The 21,437-nt window shown below is 33.8% G+C and overlaps 1 protein-coding gene across 2 annotated transcripts in view; it reads left to right on the top strand.

Moving 5' to 3' along the window:
• The window catches only part of ZBTB41 (zinc finger and BTB domain containing 41), a 51,025-nt gene extending 30,938 nt beyond the window's left edge, over positions 1-20,087 (top strand). The window contains exons 10-12 of one of the 2 annotated variants that reach the window (XM_082701882.1): positions 266-354; positions 10,221-10,326; positions 13,819-20,087. In XM_082701882.1, coding sequence (XP_082558008.1) covers positions 266-354; positions 10,221-10,326; positions 13,819-13,822 — 199 coding nt within the window. In that variant the 3' untranslated portion in view covers positions 13,823-20,087. The remainder of the gene's footprint in view (positions 1-265; positions 355-10,220; positions 10,327-13,818) is intronic. The other variant, XM_082701881.1, reaches the window with a different exon arrangement.
• The last annotated feature ends 1,350 nt before the right edge of the window (positions 20,088-21,437 follow it).

The following is a 21,437-nucleotide window of genomic DNA, read 5'->3' as shown; positions in this document are numbered from 1 at the left end:
AATATTACAGGAGTTTAGTGATTTAAATCTTAAAATTAAGTGGTTTAAAGTCTAAGGCCTCTTTTTTATAGATTTGCTTATTGAATGTAACTGGAGGAGGAAGAGCCAGAAGTAAGTTTGATACTTTAAAAGTATTTCTACATTCCTTTGGAGTTCTGTGCTGTATTAATGTGAGAATTACATGTAAACTTTTTAAGTGTTATAACCTATTTTCATTATATTATTAAAGTTATATTGAAAACTCTACCCTTTTTATGTTTCTTAGATATAAAGCAACCTTTCATCAATGCGATGTTTGTAAGAAAATTTTTAAAGGCAAATCAAGTCTGGAAATGCATTTTCGGACGCATTCAGGTAAAAGTTAATGGGTATTTTATTTATACTTTTGTGTAATTATTCAGGAGTAAAATATGGACTTTTAAACTTGGTTGTTCTTGGTTAAATTTTTTGTCTTTTCCCCATATGATTTTTACTTACTTTATTAAAATTGAGGTCATGGATGAGTAATATTCTGCCCTTCAGTTCTCTATAAGCTTCAATATTTTTGAATATTATTTTGTAAAATTCGGGCAAATTTTTCTCCATGGGGAATTTACTCACCTTTTAGCTCTAATACTCCCCTTTTCTGGATATTTATGTTTGTGCTGTATCTGTGTAACTCTCTGAAGACATTCCTTTTTTTTTCCTCTTTTGAATGAATAAGTCAGATAGGATTTGATTCTTACCAGGTTACTCTTTTTTAAAAAAATTATTCTTATTAACATATAATGTATTATTTGCCTCTGGGGTACAGGTCTGTGAATCATCAGGCTTACACATTTCACAGCACTCACCATAGCACATACCCTCCCCAATGTCCATAACCCAGCCACCCTCTCCACCTCCCCTTCCTCCAGCAATCCTCAGTCTGTTTTGTGAGATTAGGAGTCTCTTATGGTTTGTCTCCCTCCTGATCCCATTTTTGTTTCATTTTTTCCTTCCCTACCCCACAAGCCCCAACTCTGCTTCCCAATTCCTCATTATCATTGAGATCATATGATAATTGTCTTTCACTGATGAACTTACTATGCTCAGCATAATACCCTCTAGTTCCATCCACGTCGTTGCAAATGGCAAGATTTCATTTCTTTTGATGGCTGCATAGTATTCCATTGTGTATATATACAACATCTTCTTTATCCATTCATCTGCTGATGGACATCTAGGTTCTTCCCATAGTTTGGCTGTTGTGGACATTGCTGCTGTAAACATTCGGGTGTATGCGCCCCTTCGAATCGCTACATTTGTATCTTTAGGGTAAATACCCAGTAGTTTGATTGCTAGGTCATAGGGTAGTTCTGTTTTCAATTTTCTAAGGAACCTCCATGCTGTTTTCCAGAGTGGTTGCACCAGCTTGCATTCCCACCAATAGTGTAAGAGGGTTCCCCTTTCTTCACATTCTTTCCAACATCTGTTGTTTCCTGACTTGTTCATTTTAGCCATTCTGACTAGAGTGAGGTGGTATCTCAGTGTGGTTTTGATTTTTATTTCCCTTACCAGGTTACTCTTGTATACTTTCCTTTTCACATAGTGAGTTGTGATTTTAGGTAGTTTATAATAGAATGATTTGTTTCAGCTGCTTTCCAGAAGATACCATTTTCTAAACCCTTCTTTGTTCCCCCTTGGTAATGCTGCCATATTTTGAAATACACACTGTGTTGGATTCTTTCTTAGATGTTGTCATAGTCCTTGTTTGACTTCCCATAGAAATTAAGAATTCTTTTTTTTCTCTTCATTTTTTTTTTATTAATTTCTTTTCAGCGTAACAGAATTCATTGTTTATGCACCAGACCCAGTGCTCCATGCCATATGTGCCCTCCATAATACCCACTACCTGGCTCCCCCCTCCTGTCACCCTCCCGTCCCTTCAAAACCCTCAGATTGTTTTTCAGAATTTATAGTCTCTCACGGTTCATCTCCCCTTCCAATTTCCCTCAACTCCCTTCTTAAACCTAACCTTTCTTTCTTTAAAAAAAAAAAAAAAACTTATTTGTGCATTTATGGCTGTTTTGTTCTATATTTATTTGGACTTTCTCAAGCCATTGTTCTAGAAGAGAAAAATAATTGATTTCATAAATACCAGAGTGGAAAATAACTGGATTTGGGCAATTTCATTTATTACTTGTACAGTGCTGCTATTAAAAATAAAATACACCCCCCCAAGGAAAAAGTCATAATTTGGGGGTACATAAATAGGAATATAAAATGAGGAAACCATATTAATGCTATCTTCCATATTATTTATGAATAATAAGCTTAATAAGCTTATGGTTTGAAAGAGATGAACTTACAGGACGTTAATTCAAGACCATTAATGATTTAAGAATTGTAAAACTGGGGCACCAGGGTGCTTAGTGGGTTAAAGCCTCTGCCTTCGGCTCTAGGTCATGATCCCAGGGTCCTGGGATAGAGCCCTGCATCTGCGCTCTCTGCTCAGCAGGGAGCCTGCTTCCCCTTCTCTCTCTGCCTGCCTCTCTGGCTACTTGTGACCTCTATCTGTCAAATAAATAAATAAATCTTTAAAAAAAAATTGTAGAACTGCAGGAATTATTTAAGAGGAGAAACTTAATAAGGGCTTCATGATTATATTAAGTTTTTGAAACATTGACTTATATTAATTAGTCAGTGACCAGTGACAATGTGGAATTTCCATCTCTGAATGTCTCAATTGGAATTAGGGACAAGTCACTCTGCCCATTGAAAACTGCAGAAGTGAACTCAGTCACGGAATAAGATAAAGTTTATGGCAGTTAAGAAACGAGAGGGAGAAATCACCTAAAGCAGAGGTCAGTGAACTTTTTTGGTAAAGAGCTAAATAATAAATGTTTAAGACTGTGGGGCACCTGGGTGGCTCAGTGGGTTACAGCCTCTGCCTTCGGCTTGGGTCATGATCTCAGCGTCCTGGGATGAGCCCCCGCATAGGGCTCTCTGCTCAGCAGGGAGCCTGCTTTCCTCACCCCACCCCACCCCCCGCCCCCGCACTCTCTGCCTGCCTTTCTGCCTACTTGTGATCTCTGTCTGTCAAATAAAATCTTAAAAAAAAAAAATTTTTTTTTTTTTAATTTAAAAAATGTTTAAGACTTTGTGGCCCAGACAGTCTCTATCACTCAACTGTGCTTCTGTAGCATGAAAGCAACTTTGGATAATGTGTAATCAAATAAACATGGCTGTATTCGAATAAAACTTCATTTACAGAAACAGGCAAGAGGCTGTATTCGGCTTTCGGGCCATAGTTTGCCAATTCCTAATGTTAATTTAATCATCAGGCTACCCAGACAGTGTGACCCTTCCAAAAACAGGTTACCATATTCCCAAGTCCATTCCTGAGATTTAACTCACTTTTATATCTGTACACTGAGAGCTATAAATACTCTTAGGAGTCTTCATAATTACCACTGGAAATAGATTCACGAGAATGTCAGCTTATTATTATTCACTTTCTAGAGAATGAATAGTGTACTAGCCAAGGTATCCTTTTTCTCGAATCAAGGAAGCAGAGTTGCTAAATTTATTAACTAGAAAAATTGCTAAATACAGTTATAGAGTAAAATTAAGTAGTAATTTTATGGAATAGTTTATCAAGGAAATGGTGAAGGATACTGAATCATCTTTAGTTTTGTAAAGCTAAACTTAGTACCTCTCTTGTGACCAGAATAATTTTGCTCCCCAGATTCCTTTTGCCTCGCCAGGATACCCTTAGCGCATTATCTGTACTGCTTTTTTCAAGAAACAGATTCAGGTTTTTTTGGAATCCCCTTAACTAGATCCCATATAGACCTTTTCTTTTCTGTTAATGTATTCTTTCTCTAGGCGAGCTGTAACTAATGGATTGGTTTCAGTTTTGGCCAGGTCAGTGTACTTAATAGTTCAGATGAGAAGATATGATCAGTGCCTAACCCAGGACTTGCAAATAGTAGGTGCTTAATAGTATTTGTTGAATGAATGAATTTATCATATTTACCTATGACTGACATCTAATCTATCTGATGTTTTCAAACTGCACAATTAGGGAAATAAGTTGGAATTCAGATGACTTACTCTCACCTGTTATGCGTTTTGCTTATTGTAATTCTCAGAATAGTGATTAGATCTGTTCTCAGCAGTAGTCTTGTTGAAATGTAGTGCATTCATTTAAAACAGGCATTAAAGCTGATAAATTTAGGGCCTGAATTTAGACTTGGTAGAATTATTTAAACTATATGTAAAGTACCCAAATCTTAATGAACAGTTCAGTGAATTTTTATTTTATTTATTTATTTGACAGACAGAGATCAAAGTAGGCAGAGAGGCAGCCAGAGAGAGGAAGGGAAGCAGGCTCCCCGCTGAGCAAAGAGCCCTGTGCGAGTGCTCAATCCCAGGACCCTGAGATCATGACCTGAGCTGAAGGCAGAGGCTTTAACCCATGGAGCTAGCCAGGTGCCCCTCAATGAATTTTTATAAGTGAATACATCTACGTAAACACCACTTAGATTAATATAAAGTATTAATATATTACTAGTACCAGAATTGCAGAAGTATCCTCTTTGGTCCCTCCCAGTTAATAACTTCCTTGAAAAATAATCATTATTATGACTTCTATCACCACTAATTAGTTTTGCCTGTTTGAACTTGATATAAATGGAATCATACAGTATGTACTTTTTTTTTTGTCTTGTTTACTTTACTCAGTATGATGTCTGTGATATTCATCCATGGAAATGGTTTATTTCCTTTAATTTTCATAATAATTTTATCCATTTTATTGATAAAATGTTTATTTATCCATTGTACTTTGATGGACACTTGGTTTGTAATTACCTGGATGTATTATGAATAAAGCTGCTCTGAAATTCTTGTTCATGATTTTTCATTATACATACACATTTATTTCTTTTGTGTATATGCCTGGCCAGGTTTGTTGGCTGATAAGATATGCATATATGTTCTACTTTAGTAGACATGACTGAACAGTTTTCTAAGGTAATTATGCCAGTTTGTGTTTTTACCAGTGAGTATATGGTTTATGAGAATTCCAGTTGCTCCCTATTTTCACCAACACTTGATATTGCCTTTTTTCTGCGCTATTCTGATGGATATGTAGCACTGTCTCAAAGTGGCTTTAATTTGCATCTCTGTGAAAGTAATGATACTGAGCACTTTCCCATATATACTCATTTGAATATCCTCTTTCTTGGAATACCTGATTCATTCTTCTGTTGATTTTCTTAAACTGGATTGTTTGTCTTTTTCTAATTCATCTTCAGGAGTTATGTCTGTATTCTGGATGAGTCCATTGTTCGATATATAAATTGTAGATTCATTCTACTCTGTGGCTTCCCTCTTCACTCTAGTAATGGCATCTTTCAGTGAATGAAGTTTTAGAATTTTTTAGAAGTCATGTATCAGGGGTTTTTTTCTAGTTAGTTTTTTACTGTATCCTCTTTGAGAAATTTCTGCCTATTCCAAGGTTGTTAATATATTTTTTTGTTACCTTCTAGAAGATCTGTTTTAACTTACATATTTAGATTATGAACCTTCTGTAATTTACTTTTGTGTTCATTATTACGTAAAGATCAAATTTCCTTTTTAACTTTTTTTTGCATGTAGCTCTCTAGTTACCTGAGCACCATTTTTCGTAAAGACCATTCTTTCCTTACAGCATTTCATTGGCATATTTGTTTTAAATTAAGTGATGATATATGTGTGGTTTCTTTTTGGGCTTTGCTCAGTTCTTTTGTATTATTTGTATATCCTTGCACCACTGCTATATATGTAAATTACTATGACTTGATATCTGGTACTATAAATTATCAAACGTTTTTTTTGGTGTCTTTATTATTCTTGTTCCTTTATGTTTTTAGACAAATTTTGAAATATCTTACTAATTTCCAAACACGAACACCTGCTGGAATTTTATTAGAATGTCCTTGAATATTATATTCAATATATATTATAATATTACATTATAATTATACTATAATACAAATCCTATAATATATAATAATTATATAACAATTATATAATTATATAAATAAATTATATATAAAATATATAATTATATATTTTCTAATATATATTTTACAATGTATTGTTATATATTATATAATATATTTAATATATACTAATTATATAATATAACATTATATTAATATTATATTCCATTTTCAATTATATAGTCAATTTTTCCTTAATTGATTATCTTTATAATATTGAATCATCCAATCCATGAACAGTCTGTACATTAGCTTAAGTTCTTTTAAATGTTTTTCAAAGATGTTATGGTTTTGGGGAGTACCTGGTTCATTTGGTGGAGCATATGACTCTTGGTCTCAGGGTCATGGTCTCAGGCCCTTGGACATGGAGCCTACTTAAAAAAGAAGTTACAACTTTTTAGTGCAGATATCTCGCACATTTTCATTAGATATATGCCTAGATATTTGATGTTTTTATACAAAATTGAAAACTGTGTTTTTATTTGTATTTGTTTCTGATGTATAAAAATGCAGTTGAGTTTGTATATTGACTTTCTATCCAATGACTTTGCTGTAAGTTATTTTCATAGTTTATCTCTTTTTTGGATTTTTTTAGGCATACAAACTGGCCATCTGTGAATAGTGAAAATTTAATTTATCCCTTTCTAAATCCTTTTCTCTCCCTCTTGGCCTTACTACTTTGGTTGATATCACTAGTGGTATATGATTAGAAATACTGAGTAGTGGACATCCTTGTCTTACTCTGAATCTCCAGGGAAAAGCTTTCAATATTTCATAATTAAGTAAGATGTGTTCTGGGGCTCTTGGGTGGCTCAGTCAGTTAAGCTCCTGCCTTTGGCTCAGGTCATAATCCTGGGTCCTGGGATTAAGCCCTTCCATAGCTTTCCGCTCAGCAGGGAGTCTGCTTATCCCTCTGCCCTTCTCCCCTGCTCATGCTCTCTTTCTTCTCTCAAATAAATAAAATCTTAAAAAAGTATGATGTTTTCTATATACTGTTTATCAGATAAATTACCATCCATTCCTTATTTATTTAGAGTGTTATGAATAGGTGTTGAATTTTATCAGAAATTTTTTTCCTGCATTTATTTGAGGTGATCATATCTTTTTCCCTTATTAATAAGATAAATGACATTGATTTTTTAATATGAGATCTTGCATTCCTGATTGGTCTTTTTTTTGGCCTATGTTGATTAGACATTCTCCTTTTTTCCCCCTCTTGTAATGCCCCTGACAGGTTTTGTTACTATGACTCTGCTGGCCTCAAAAATTATTTGGGAAGTAATACATCTTTTTAAAAGAAATGGAGGAGTTTATGTAAAGTTGGCATTATTTCCTTATTTTTTAAAAAAATATTTATTTATTTGACAAACAGAGAGCACAAGTAGGCAGAGAGGCAGACAGAGAGAGAGGAGGAAGCAGGCTCCCTGCCAACCAGAGAGACTGATGCAGGGCTCCATCCCAGGACCCTGGGACCATGACCTGAGCTGAAAGCAGAGGCCCAAACCACTGAGCCACCCAGGCGCCCTGCATTATTTCCTTATTAATATTTGGAGGAATTCACTGATAAATCCCTCTGAACTTATTTTCTTTAGAGAAAGACTTCAGTGAAATATTATTTAATATAGAGCTGTCAGATTTTTTATTTTTAAAGGACTCCATGAAATCTGTTCAAAATTAGTTATCATATTATGTATTTTTTCGGTAACTGTAGGAATTTGTTATTTTTCCCTTCTTTATGCATTTTTTTAATTTCATTTCTGCTTTTTCTTCTTTTAATTTTGTTTGGGTTTAATTTCTGTTTTTCCCTAGCTTTTTAAATCCATGCCTTACTTACTGAATGTTAGCATTTCTTTTTATTTTTTCTTGTATGTATTTTAAAGTTAATAAATTGCCCTCTAAACACTGCTTTAGTGAGATTCCACCCTTTGTTTTATGGTTCCTGTTTTCATCATAGTTCAGTTACAGTATTTTCTAATGTCTATTCTGATTTATTCTCTTATTAATGGTTTATTTTTAATTACATTGCTTAATTCCTAAATATTTGGGACGTTTTCTAAGTATTTTTATGTTACTGATATCAGTGATATATTTTTTCTGTCTTTACTTTGAGTTTTTCTGTGGGCCTCTATTTAAAATGTGTCTCTTTGGAGCCTCGTTTTATTATCCATTATAATCTCTTTTAATTGGGATGTGTTTAGTTATTAAAATTTTACATGATATTTATTTGGGTTTAAATCTGTCATCATGCTATTGGTCTCACGTGTTCCTTAATGCTTTCTCTCTCTCGTCCTCACTTCCCTATAATCATGAAAAATTTTTATTACACATTTTCCCTTCAATTAGCTTGTCAGTTGAATGTTCTTGCATTGTTCTTTAGTAGTCACCCTAAAGATTGCTATTTTGTTAGAACCCTAAAGAGTCTATCTTGTTAGTTCTTTACCAGTTCCTAGACAATGCAAAGACCTTACAAGACCTTTATCCTGACCTTTTATGCAGAATGTATTTTAATTCTACATATACTTTAAAACACAAAGACATTATTTTTTGGTTTGTTTTAAATAACACATATTATTTATTTTTAACCATATATTTGCCCTTTACTGTTTATTATTTCCTGCATTTGCATTCTTCCACCTGGGATTTTTTCCTTATTTATTTATTTATTTATTTTTAATTATTTATTTATTTACTTGTCAGAGAGAGAGGAGCGAGAGTGAGCACAGGCAGACAGAGTGGCAGGCAGAGGCAGAGGGAGAAGCAGGCTTCCTGCCAAGCAAGAAGCACGATGTGGGACTCGATCCCAGGTTGCTGGGATCATGACCTGAGTTGAAGGCAGCTGCTTAACCAACTGAGCCACCCAGGCGTCCCAGGGATTTTTTCCTTTTGCATGAAGAACTCCTTTGGTGAATATCTGCAGGATAGGCACCAACTTCTCTTAGGTTTTGATTATCTGAAAATGTTGTTTTTGTTGGTTTTTTTTATGGAGAATATTTTTCCTGAATATAGAATTTACATTAGAATTTAATTTTCTTTCAACATTGTAAATATGTCATTTTTTTCCTCATTGAACTTGTTTTGTTTTTGTTGAAAAGTATACTGTTGTTATTGTTGCTCATTTAAAGGAAATGTCTCTTTTTAATCGGTTGCTCTTTAAGATTTTTCTAGCTTTGATTTTTAGTAGTTTAATTATAGTGTGCTCAGATGTACTTTTTGGCTTTAGGGTTTTTTGTGTTTTTTTTTTTGTTTTTTGTTTTTTTTTTAAATTTTGTGAGGTTTGTAGAACTTACTGCATCTTTGACTTGAGATGTCTTTCTATTGTTTAGTAAGATTCTCAGCCATTTTTTCTTTCAAATATTGCCTTTCCTCTGTACTCTCTCCTTTTTCCGGGATTCCAATTTATGTATGTTATAGCTATCTCTCATGCTTTTTCTGTTTTTTTGTTTTGTTTTGTTTTGTTTACAGAGAGAGAAAGAACTTATGTGCTGGTTGGGAGGGGCAGAGGGAGATGGAAAGAGAAAATCTCAGGCAGGCTCCACGCCCAGCCCTGAGCCCAGCACAGGGCTTGATCTCACAATCCTGAGATCATGACTTGAGTTGAAATCAAGAATCAGATGCTTAACCAACTGAGTCACCCAGGCATATTTCTGAATTTTCTATCCTATTTTTCTGTGTGCTTCCATATGGATAATTCCTATTGATCCATTTTTCAATATACTAATTATTCTTCTGTGGTGTCTAATTTGCTACCGCATCCATCTACTGAATGGCTCAGTTTATTTTTTTACCTGTTCCAGAATTTCCTTTTTTCCCATAGATTCCAATTCTTGAACATGTTACTTATATTCATTTTAATATTCTAGTCTTAATGTAGTTTTTCTTCACCTTTAGGTGTATCTGTTATCTTTTTTTTCCCTCCCTCTTTTGGCATTTGGTCATTTGATTCTGTTCTTGATAGGCCTGACAGCTTTGAATTGAACTTTAGATTTTGTGAATGAAAAATTACAGAAGCTCTTGAAGTTGTATTTTTTTCCCAGATATATTTAATTTTCTCACAAGCAGATAGACTGAGATGGCATTGATCTCTTCTGGTCTGTTTCTACTCTACTTTTCTTCTAGTTCATCATTCTGGGGTCTCAGCTGAAGTATGGTGTTTATACCAAGAGTCTCTCCACTTTGATGAGACTTAAACTCTAATCTTTGTCTCCCTAGTACCCTTGGGATTGCTGCTGTATCTGTTCAAACATTCAGTATCCCAGCCTCTGGTTTTTAGCTATCTCATCCAGCAAATGGTCATCTTGGGAGTTGGAAAATACAGGTATTTTGTTCATTTCTTTGTTCTTTTTTCCAGGCTCTTGACCCCTTAAATTCTTGCTAGTTCCAAACTCCAGCTTTTACCTTCCAGCTGCCACTTGCCCTCTGTTTCCCCATACATTAAATCTGAAAGTGCACTGAGGAAAGAAGACACCTCCATATCTTCTTGTGTCTCCAGAATCTTGGCTTCTCACGTCCTGCCTGCCTTGTTTGTACTTAAGTCCCTTAAAGAGTAGATTGAGTTTTTAAAAATCTTGTGTCTTTTCCCCTTCAGCAGCAAGAGACTTAGTGTGACATGAATTACTCCATTAAGTCTGAATGGAAGTTCTAAGTTATATTTTCATATACTAATTTTTTAAATTTATTTATTTGATAGGGAGAGATCACAAGTAGGCAGAGAGGTAGGCAGGGAGAGAGGGGGAAGCAGGCTCCCTGCTGAGCGGAGAGCCCAGTGCAGGGCTCTATCCCAGGACCCTGGGATCATGACCTGAGCCGAAGGCAGAGGCTTAAGCGACTGGGCCACTCAGGTGTCCCTCATATACTAATTTTTAATATCTAAATATAACAGATCCACTGGAAGACTGTTTTTAGTTCTAAAGATTTTATTTTTTTTATTTAGAGACAGCATGAGTGGGGGAGGGGCAAAGGGTGAGAGGAAGAGAGCATCTCAAGCAGCTCTGTGCTGAGCACGGAGCCTGATGTGGGGCTTGATCTCATGACTGAGATGATGACCTAAGCTGAAATCAAGAATGCTTAACCGACTGAGTTACCCAGGTGCCCCAACAGTTTTTAATTCTAAAAACTCATAAGTTTCTGTGGTTTTAGTTGAGAAACAGATTAGCTTTCTTTGAGTGTTGTTTTATCTACTTCTACTCTTAAAAAATAAACATCTTCCTATATATCTTGTAAGAGACCTTTCCTTTGTTTTCTTAGGTCTCTGATTTATGATCTTGAGATGCATCCAACTTGAATTAAATTTTGTCAAATAGGTAATTTTGCTACAGAAGGACTTGCTGTAGAAAGTATTTTTTTTGATATGTATTCCTCTTTTCATTAAATTCATAATTGACCCTTTTCACTATGTTTCTTTAAGCACTCTAGATTTGCTTTTTAAATATGATATTTTTTTAAATATATTTTTAAATATGATACTTCAACATTTCCTTTGTGGATCTTTATCTTTTTACAAACCTAAATTGATTTTTCTGTTGGAAAATGATATTTGTTTAAAATGATCATAAAAACTTCTCAAAGAACTTCTCAGTATGCCTGTTTGGGTCCCAGTTTCTTAAAAGTATTTGTGGGACACTGGAACTGATTGACTATGACTTTATTAAGTCCTTTATGAAAGCTTTTTAAGGAATGTGCTTAAGAAACTATCATGGCTAATGCTGTGCCAAAGGAGAACACTTAAAACCAATACTTTTATCTTTAAAAAATAAATCCTGTGCTTGGTGGTGGTGGTAATAATGCTGTGCTAGGGTTTTTGTTTTTAAAAAAGTCATAAAAGCTCCTGGTGTGACTGGTTTTGATGCCAGGAATTACAGAAAGAGCTTTGTAGTTCTTCTTGCATTTTGGAAGTATAATTTTGTTTTTCAGAACACTCTTTTATGACCTTTTTCATATTGTCCCTGATTCTGGGTATTGCAGACGAGATCATATGTTGGATATAGTGTTTTCTATACACAGTTGCAAATAGTATCTCTTCAGGAATTTTAACCCTTTATATAATGTGTTACTTCAGGTCTTATTTCTTCTTTAGTGACATCAGTAATGATATCAGTCCAGAAATGAGTAGGAATCTAATAGTGTCAGAAACCAGCATCCCAGTCTATATAAATTTTCTTCACTGGGATTTGAAAGTTCTAATGGTCTACAAAGTAACAATTAAGCAATAATATTTAACAAGTAAACAATTGTTCGATATTAGTAGCTCAACTTGAAGATGCAGTTCTCTTAATTTTCTTAGAATTGGCCTTGTTTTAATGGAAGGATAAAGAAAATAGTGCTATCAATAAACCCATCTAACAATATAAAATCTTTTCTTTTAGCTTTAAAAATATGTGCCTTTATGTCTGTTGTACAGTTGTATGTCTTGCTGCTGTAACAAACTACTACAACCTTAGTGGCTTAAACAATACAATATGTATGATCTTACAGATCTTTTGGTGAGAAATCTGACACAGGCTAAAATCTGTATTTGGGTAGGGCTGCATTTCTTTGTGGCAGCTCTAGGGAAGAATTGGGTTCCTTCTCAATTGTTTTGTTGGTAGAATTGATTCTTTGAGCTGTAGGACCAAGACCCAGGTTCTAGTTTTACTATGTACTGTAAGCTGGGAGTTTTTCCTAGCTTCTGAAGGCCACCACATTTCTTGGTTTCTGGCCCCTTTTTCCCTGTTCAAAGCCAGCAATGCAGGGGTTGAATTCTTCTTAGTGCATCTCTCTGACCCATTCTTCATCGCTCGCCACTTTTGAAGACTTGTATGTTTAAACTGGGCCCACCTGGATAATCCAGTTAATCTCCCCGTTTCAAGATCTTTACTCTTAATCAGATCTGCACAGTCCCTATTGCCAATGGAAATTGCATATTTATAGCTCCCTAGAACGTGTATGTCTTTGAGTGGCTGTTATTCTGCCTACCACTAGAATTTATAATGTTTCAAATTAAAAAAACAAACAAACGTAAAACTACAACATGGAAACCTGACTCAGGGAGAAGTGAAAACCAGTCCAGCTTCCTTGATCTTTACCTGATCAACTCTCCAGAAGGAGACTAGGCAAGACATAAAAATCACTACTTCTTAGTATGATTCTAAGAACCTGGTTAATTGGAGTTGCTGTTTTACTTTCTACCCTTCTTGTGTGGGAGAAAATCAGATGTTTTGGTTTTATAACTTTTTTAGGGGTTGTAGTAGAAATAAAAGAAAGCAATATTAATAATCTGAGTCCATTAAGTACTTATGCCAGGTACAGATCTAAGCATTACTCATTTTCTTATTCATTCCATTTACCAATTCTGAGGTAGGTACAATCATTATTCCATATTACTGGCAAAGAAACAATGCTTAGAAACTATTTTGCGGGGCGCCTGGGTGGCTCAGTGGGTTAAAACCTCTGCCTTTGGCTCAGGTCATGATCCCAGGGTCCTGGGACGGATCTCTACATCAGGCTCTCTGCTCAGCAGGAAGGCTGCTTCCCTTCCTCTCTTTCTGCCTGCCTCTCTGCCTACTTGTGATCTCTGTCTGTTAAAGAAATAAAATCTTTAAAAAAAAAAGAAAGAAACTATCTTGCTCCAGGTTTGGCTGGTAAGTGGTACAGATAGAATTCAAGCCTGGATCTTTTTAGTGTTTGAACCTGTTTTCTTTATTGTGATAACATATAATATCACTGCTTTTATTAAGTTCTTATGAGTGTTCATGCAGATAATTTATTACTTTAAATCATTGTCTTACCAAGCGAGTGCATTTTACACTTAATTTCATTTTTGTTCATACAGGTGAAAAACCATACAAGTGTCAAATTTGCAATCAATCTTTCAGAATTAAGAAAACTTTAACAAAACACTTGGTTATTCATTCTGATGCCCGGCCTTTCAACTGTCAGCACTGTAATGCAACATTTAAGCGGAAAGACAAGCTGAAATACCACATTGACCATGTTCATGGCATAAAATCTCCTGACGATCCTCTCAATACTTCTGAGGAAAAACTTGTATCTTTGCCAGTAGAATACTCATCTGATGATAAAATCTTTCAAACAGAAACAAAACAATATATGGACCAGCCCAAAGTTTATCAGTCAGAAGCCAAGACTATGTTACAGAATGTATCTGCTGAAGTGTGTGTTCCAGTAACACTGGTTCCAGTTCAGATGCCTGACACTCAGAGCGATCTGGTGCGTCATACAACCACACTCCCACCGTCTTCTCATGAGATCCTATCGCCACAGCCACAAGCGACTGATTATCCCCGAGCAGCTGATTTAGCTTTTCTGGAAAAGTATACTCTCACTCCTCAACCTGCAAATATAGTTCATCCAGTACGACCTGAACAAATGCTAGATCCTAGAGAACAGTCTTATCTTGGAACATTGCTAGGCCTTGATAATGCTACTGCTGTACAAAGTATTTCTAATAATGAGCATCATTCATGAGTAAATCTAAACATTCCACAGACTTTTGATGGTTTTGTGCTAATGGTAGCCTAGACTGATGGCTTTTAAATTAGTAAGGCTGCTATTTTTCATTTTCTCTAGTTTCTCCAGTCCTCAGAACCATTTCAAATCAAGAAAAATATATGTATCTCTGTTTACTGAACAGAATATTGGGACACATTTTGAGGTATAATATTTGAAATGAACATTTTTATGATTTTTAAAGATAACTTAGTGCTAATTTTTAATGGTTTCTCAAACTTTTCAAAATTATTAGCTGTTGACTTTGTGGTTTTGTTTTTGGGTTTTTTCTTAATTATCCATGGAAATTTTCATTCTTTAGTTTCAGTCTGTTTTTCTCCTTGACCATCTTCTAAACAAGATTAAGGACTGACCATGTAGCCTTTAAGAAAGAATATAAGAGTACACTGATAATTGCAACTCTTCCTTATTAAGATTCATTATTATTTCTTCCACATTTTAAAAAGCTGAAATTAGGAATTTAAATTTATAGGGAACTCTTGGCTATTTCCGTGGTTTGTTTGTTTTTTATTTTTTAATGTGGCCCTAATTTCAGGTTATAATTAATCCTTTGGTCTTTTCACAAACTCAAAGCAAGGAAGCTAACTTAATGTAAGAACAGTTTGTTAAATGAAACCTAGAAATGAAATAATTATCCAAATAATTGGTTTTTGCCTATGCTTCAATTATTATGAATAAGAAATACATTTTTAATGTATAGGCATTAAATTATACAAGTTGAAAATATATTAAAGGCAAATTATGACAGTTTTAACTAGATAGCTTTAAAGGTAAGTTCATCTTTTAAATTTTATCATTTAAGAAACATCAGCAATACATCATAGCATGTATCTTCATCTCACTAAAGGAGGGGCAATTATAACTAATCAATGAAATTTAATTAACAAGCTACTTTTGGTCTCATTTACTTTGGCTAATAAAATTGTGGGAAATAGAACCTAGATATTTCATATATAATCATAAGGGAAGGTGCCAAAGTATAAAATTCATGTCTAACTAAACTTAATGTTTACTTTAATTAAAGGGAACCACTACTTGTATACAGATTTACATGTAATGTAGATTTTTATTTTGCTTTTCACATAAGCCCAATATCTGTAATTATCCTTGATTTTTTATTTTTGTAGGAGATAAAAGTTGAGGACTTGGTGAAAAGAAATAGCAGTTAGAGCAAAAACCACACTGATAAAAATTAATCGAGGAAAAAAGTTAAAATTATAAAATACCTTTAAAGATGTGCACTTTCCATATTTTCAAGTCAATTTAAACTTAAACTAGGATAATGTTTCCTAGTAGAGCTGCTTGAAGGATTAGAATAGGCAGGGTTGATTTATTATTAGCATGTCATTTGTATGTAAACTACTGGAAAAGAGCAATTTTAAGAGTTTTCTAGTTCAGTTTTGTTTACACTCCTAATTGCTTTAAGCACTTTTTTTTGTGTAAACTGTAAAGTCTGGCCCAGCCCTTGTGAAAAAAATCACAAATAAAATAATGAAGTTTTAATGAATAAAATTTAACCACTTAATAATGGGGAAACTTGTTTGCTGAAGCACTTAAGAAATGAAGGTACTTTACAGGAGCATTCACCATACTAGTGGAAATAAAAGAAAAAAAAATGTTGAGATTGAGGCAGTTAACCAAAGTAGCTCATATAAGTAACAAAACCAACCTGAGTTTCGCCTCAGTTATCGAGGTTTGGTTGTAATTAATCTAGGACCAGTAGATAAAATTAATGTATTCTTCTTTTTAAAAGGTTCTTACTTTTGTGTGGAAATGTTATATCTGAGGTACTTACATGATTGAACTTGACTATATGAGGTACTATTAGTCTGTTAGTCTTTCAAATTGACTTTTAAAAATGCAGATCTTTATGATTTTTATCATAAAGACCAGCAAGACTTTTAATTAAAAAACTTACTGTAATGAGATGAAATAATACCTAAAAGTATACCCTGCCTTACATAACCATCGTAGAAAAGTTTGGACTTACAAAAAGGCAGATGGTATGTATGGGTCTGTGTATGGTATATTATATGCTTGGTAGCAAGAAAGAAAGAGAGTGTTGCATTTTCACATTGAAAAGAATACTTTGCTTTTTGAAGGTATTTACTTGAGGATTCTTTTAATAATAATTTCCTAATGCTTTAAATATGTAATTTGATTGTAGGAATTGGTTTACAGTATAAAACTTCTCTGGAACACATTTCTTATATAAAGTGAAATAGAATGATATTTAGTTATTGTAGATAAACTTGAATACTGGTTTAGTCTTTCATAAAATGCTTTCAGTTATCTCGTTTAACCTCATAACCAGCTCTAAAAGAGAAAGGACATGTTATATTCCCATTTTAGAGATGAAGAATCTGAGGTTAAGATAAAGGACTCAGTTAAGCTCACATCATTAATGTCAGAGCTACTAATGGGGAAAGAAAGCTAGCATTAATAAATGCTTACTGTGTGCCAGGCACTACATTTTCTCATGTGATCGTAAACAGTCTGGGAATTAGATAGTATAATTCTTATGAAGAAATTACTCAGCAGGTGGACAAACACACAAATCTGCTGCCTCTAATTTCCAAAATTAGAATATAGGAAATTTTAAAATTGTGAAAACCTCATGGATTTGGGCAAACTGAATGTATATAAGTTGTTGAAGTTGGCACAAAAAATATGTAATGAGGCCTACTCTTTTCAGTTAACCTTTTATAATATTTAATTTGGAGTATTTGGACAAATGTTCCATTAACTCTAAAATCCATTAATTTTGTAACTATACTTAAAGTTTTGAATCTTGCAACTAAGCTTAGCCTCATTCAGAATTTTTATTTTATGAACATAATTTATTGTTTTAAATTAATTTTTTAGCTGATAGCAGTTAGCACTTAATATGTAAACTGAATAATTTATCAAGTATAGAAATTTGTTAACCTAATCAGTTTTTACTTAAATGCACCAAAGATTTTTAGTAGGTATTAAAATAGTTTAAGAGAATTAAAATTCTTTGTTGTTTGAATAAATATTTGTCCAAAGAAGCACAGTTGAAGTCCTAGGATTATGGATTTTTAAAAAAAAATCATTAGTTTGAATACTAAGATTAAGTGTTTGTGTTTATATGTATAAAAATAAAAACAGAAGAAAATACTCTGGGAATAGTCATACTGACAAACCAGTTACAAGTAAGAATACTCAGTTTTCCTCGGTTTAATTAATTGAATGTTATCTTTAAGTGGACACTATTAAATGCTAAATAATAAGCTTATTTTTTACACTACACTATTAAAATAATTTTGCCTTAGAATTTTTTTTTAAGACAAGTCAAAGTTATTTTTATAAAAAACCCCACCTATTTTTTGCAGCCTGTAGTACCATTTAAGATTAGCATTTGTTCTTCATGCCAGCAAGATTTAACCAACAACTGTAAAGGTAATTATCTTTGCATACTTTTAAGTAATTTAGTCATTTATTGCTGAGAAAAGGAGTAGAATAAATAGGGTTTTAAACTGGTGCTTTATTAAGTGACTTCCTTTTAAGTGATTGTAGGTCATGAAATAGGTACACTAATAATATCCTGTCAACTTTAAAAGTGTCAAGACATCTTTGCAGAGTGACTATAAACTGTTAAGGGCTAATAAGTAATTAAATATCATTCATTGCTTTTCACTCTTTAATTGCAAACAAATACATAATTAAACTGGTATGTTTGTAAGTTTGAGTTATCTTCCTACCAGATCATTTTAACATATCATTGATGAAAAGTCAGATTTAGAGCATTAGCTCTTTGACAGTGTCCTTTTTATACCCACTCTTTTCTGAATTGAATGCTTTGTGCCTTTTCACTGTGTTGTAGTTGCTTCAAATTGATTCTGCTGGCTAGATTGTACTGGTTAATAAATGATTTTGATTTTGTTGTTGTTGTTATGGGTTTTATGTTTGTGCTACCTGCTGGTCAGGCAGCACTTTTTTAAGATTACTTTATAATTATTTAGGAAAATGGCACTAAGTACTAGTGTGAACATTTTTTTTTAATCTCTTTTGTGGCCTTTATAGTTACTGTAAAGCCACTCCAGGGCCTGTCTCTAGATGCTTATTAGAGAAATCTGACAAATAAAATAAAATGAGTAGTGTGTCTGCTTCTCTGTCTTCTCCTCCCACTCACCCTCCTATTCCTTTTTAAAAATATCAGTTCCCATAACTACACAGCTCTACATTGAATGGCTTCTCATTTCAGTTTGCCTAAAACTGAACTAGAGGTGATGGCTTGAGATGAGTTTCTCATTAGGAGCAGCAACATCCCAACCAACATGCAATTTGAGTTGATGAACTCAGGAAAAATCAGGACTTTAAAGTCCTATTTGGATTATTCTAAGATTCAGTGCCAAATTTGAAGTGACTAAAAATGTATTCTTTAATAAGGAACAAGTAGCATTTCTAAGACTTTAAATAGTATTATGATGTTACTTGTGATTAGGGTAAATAATGGATAATGTGAGAATATTTTCTAAATAATTTCTAGGAACTATAGGCAATTCTTTAGATCGTCCCCCTTTCTTTTTCACATTCCTCTCTCGGTAAACTCTGTAGTGTTCTTTTGGGGGACTTACCCCCTTGTTTCCTCTAATGTTATTTCAACTTAAAGATACTTTTATCCTAGAATATTAGCATGCTTTCTGCCCTTCTCTTTGGAAGTAGCATTAATAAGATAGAAGTAATAGGATTAGCTTGTGTGGAAGATGAGAGAAAGAAGGTCTTGGTAGAGAGAGTGACTATGTTTTGTTTACTCTTCATGTTTCATTCAACTTGCTATGTATTGATCTTAAATCTATGACTATTGAAGAATCCCAAGACAATTTAAATTTAGCCTCTGCAGCCATTTATACAAAGAGAAAATAAGAATTATATTCAGAGAATAGAGGTTATACAAGGATGTATCTTTTTTTAAATCTTAAGTAAAAAAGTAATTTCAGTGCTTGCATTATTGTTGGAGGTTCTAAAACATTTCTTGAATGAAGAGCATGTATACTTCTCATTGTTATTTTGCCTCTTTGCTTGGTATTCCTGCTTGTGTTAAAGTTGGACAGTGTACTGTGATGTAATTACAAAATTTTTATTCCAACAATTAGACTTTTCTTATCCCTATAGATAAAACTGTATTACAATAGATTGAGTGTGGCTGCCAAAAAGAATGAGTACAGAGGTGGGCATTTCGCTGCTCCATCTTGTGTAGTTAAGTGTTATAATTTAGGGGATTTATGATGTACATTAAAGTGGAAAATGCTTTTGAACTTAGACTTCAGTCTCAAATCATAAGTTTTGTTTTTAATCATTAAAGGACACTTAAAAGCAATTACAAAGAAAAATCTAAAATATCAAAATTCATTATTTTGTCAACTGTGTGTGAAGTATCTTGTGAGTTACATAGATATTTTAGCCGTCTCATGTTTCATAAGTACAAATGTCTTTATAGAAAAATTCAGTTCTCTGTGAAGACTAGGAAGTGTATTGTATATTGAACTAGTTCTTTGTGTTATTTTGATATTTAAAATAAATATAAAATTCTTTGGTCTTAATAAAGTATTAGGTTTTATTGAACACCTTTTAACTGCATGGGAATGCAGAACATGCTCAGCATGTCTCCTTAAAAATTGAATGCAAAGACCATAAGCAAATGTAAAATCTGGCTTTCCATACAGTTCCATCCATAAACCAGGCTTTTCCTTCCTTTACGAAATGGTCAAAAGGAAATACCAATTTTCCCAAGGTGTAGATTGAAAGAGAGGCTGCAAAATACAGTTGACTCTTGAATAATGTGGGTGTTGGGGAAACTGACCCCTGGTGTAGTTGAAAATCTGTGGATAACTTTTGACTCATCAATAAGCTAACTACTAATAGCTTATTATTGACCCAAAGTCTTAACTCATTTTGCATGCTATATGTGCTATGTACTATATCCCTAACAATATAGTAAGCTAGAGAAAATAAAATGTTATTAAGGAAATCATAAGAAAGAAAAACATTTACAGTACTGTAAAAAGCCATGTAGGTGGGCCAGTGCAGTTCAAAGCCATGTTTTTCTAAGGTCAACTGCATTTGCAAAGATGTGACTGGGATGTAGGGAAACAAGCAATAATGCAATACCCTGGAACTATTAACAACTATGTTATTCCCTCCCCCAGATCCAAAAGGTTGAGGGGAAAGACCCATGTGGAGAGGGCACCTGTTCAGCTGTGTGTTACTTTTAATGTTGAGATGTAGTCAGCCCAAGGTGGTAGAGGGGAGGAAGTAAGTACCCTCACCTCCCTCTTCTCCCTCAGTGACCTTCCTCTTTGAAGCAGAACAGAAGCCACAGAGTAAAACTATTAATGTAATATACACAGAATACAGATCAGAATCCCACAGCAAAGAACAGTCTGGAAAATAGCAGGGAGTGGAAGTGGAGGTACAAATAAAATATATCCAGCACAGTTCATTGTGCTTTAAAAAAAAAAAAAAATGTGTAAATAGCATTTCTTAATGAAAAACTATGAAGGGAAAACAAGCAAAATGTGCTATCACCATGTTAAAAGAGCTGAACTAAACTATTTCAGTGACTTAAGCTTTAAGAGGGTTTATATTTGCAATGTTAATTTGATGAATAACATTAACAATATGAAATAAATTAAATGTACCTAAAAGTCATAGTAATTCATATTAACATTTTTTGCTTTAAAAAATCAGTAGTGTTCTTATTGCGCATCAATCCTAAAGGCTTCCCCTGCCCCAGAAAACAAACAAAACCTAAATAAACAGTTTTGTTTAAAAATTGTTAAGAGATTCAACTTCAGGTTATGTTGGGTGTCCGTGATTATAATTTAATATCTCCCCTTTCTCATTCTTCTACTCAGACTTTGCTTTCCATATAGTTGTACCCATACACACATCCAC

Source organism: Mustela nivalis (assembly GCF_964662115.1).
Source record: "Mustela nivalis genome assembly, chromosome: 16".
NCBI lineage: Eukaryota > Metazoa > Chordata > Mammalia > Carnivora > Mustelidae > Mustela > Mustela nivalis.
The sequence above is the reverse complement of the archived record's forward strand: the minus strand, read 5'-3'. Positions and strand labels throughout refer to the sequence as shown.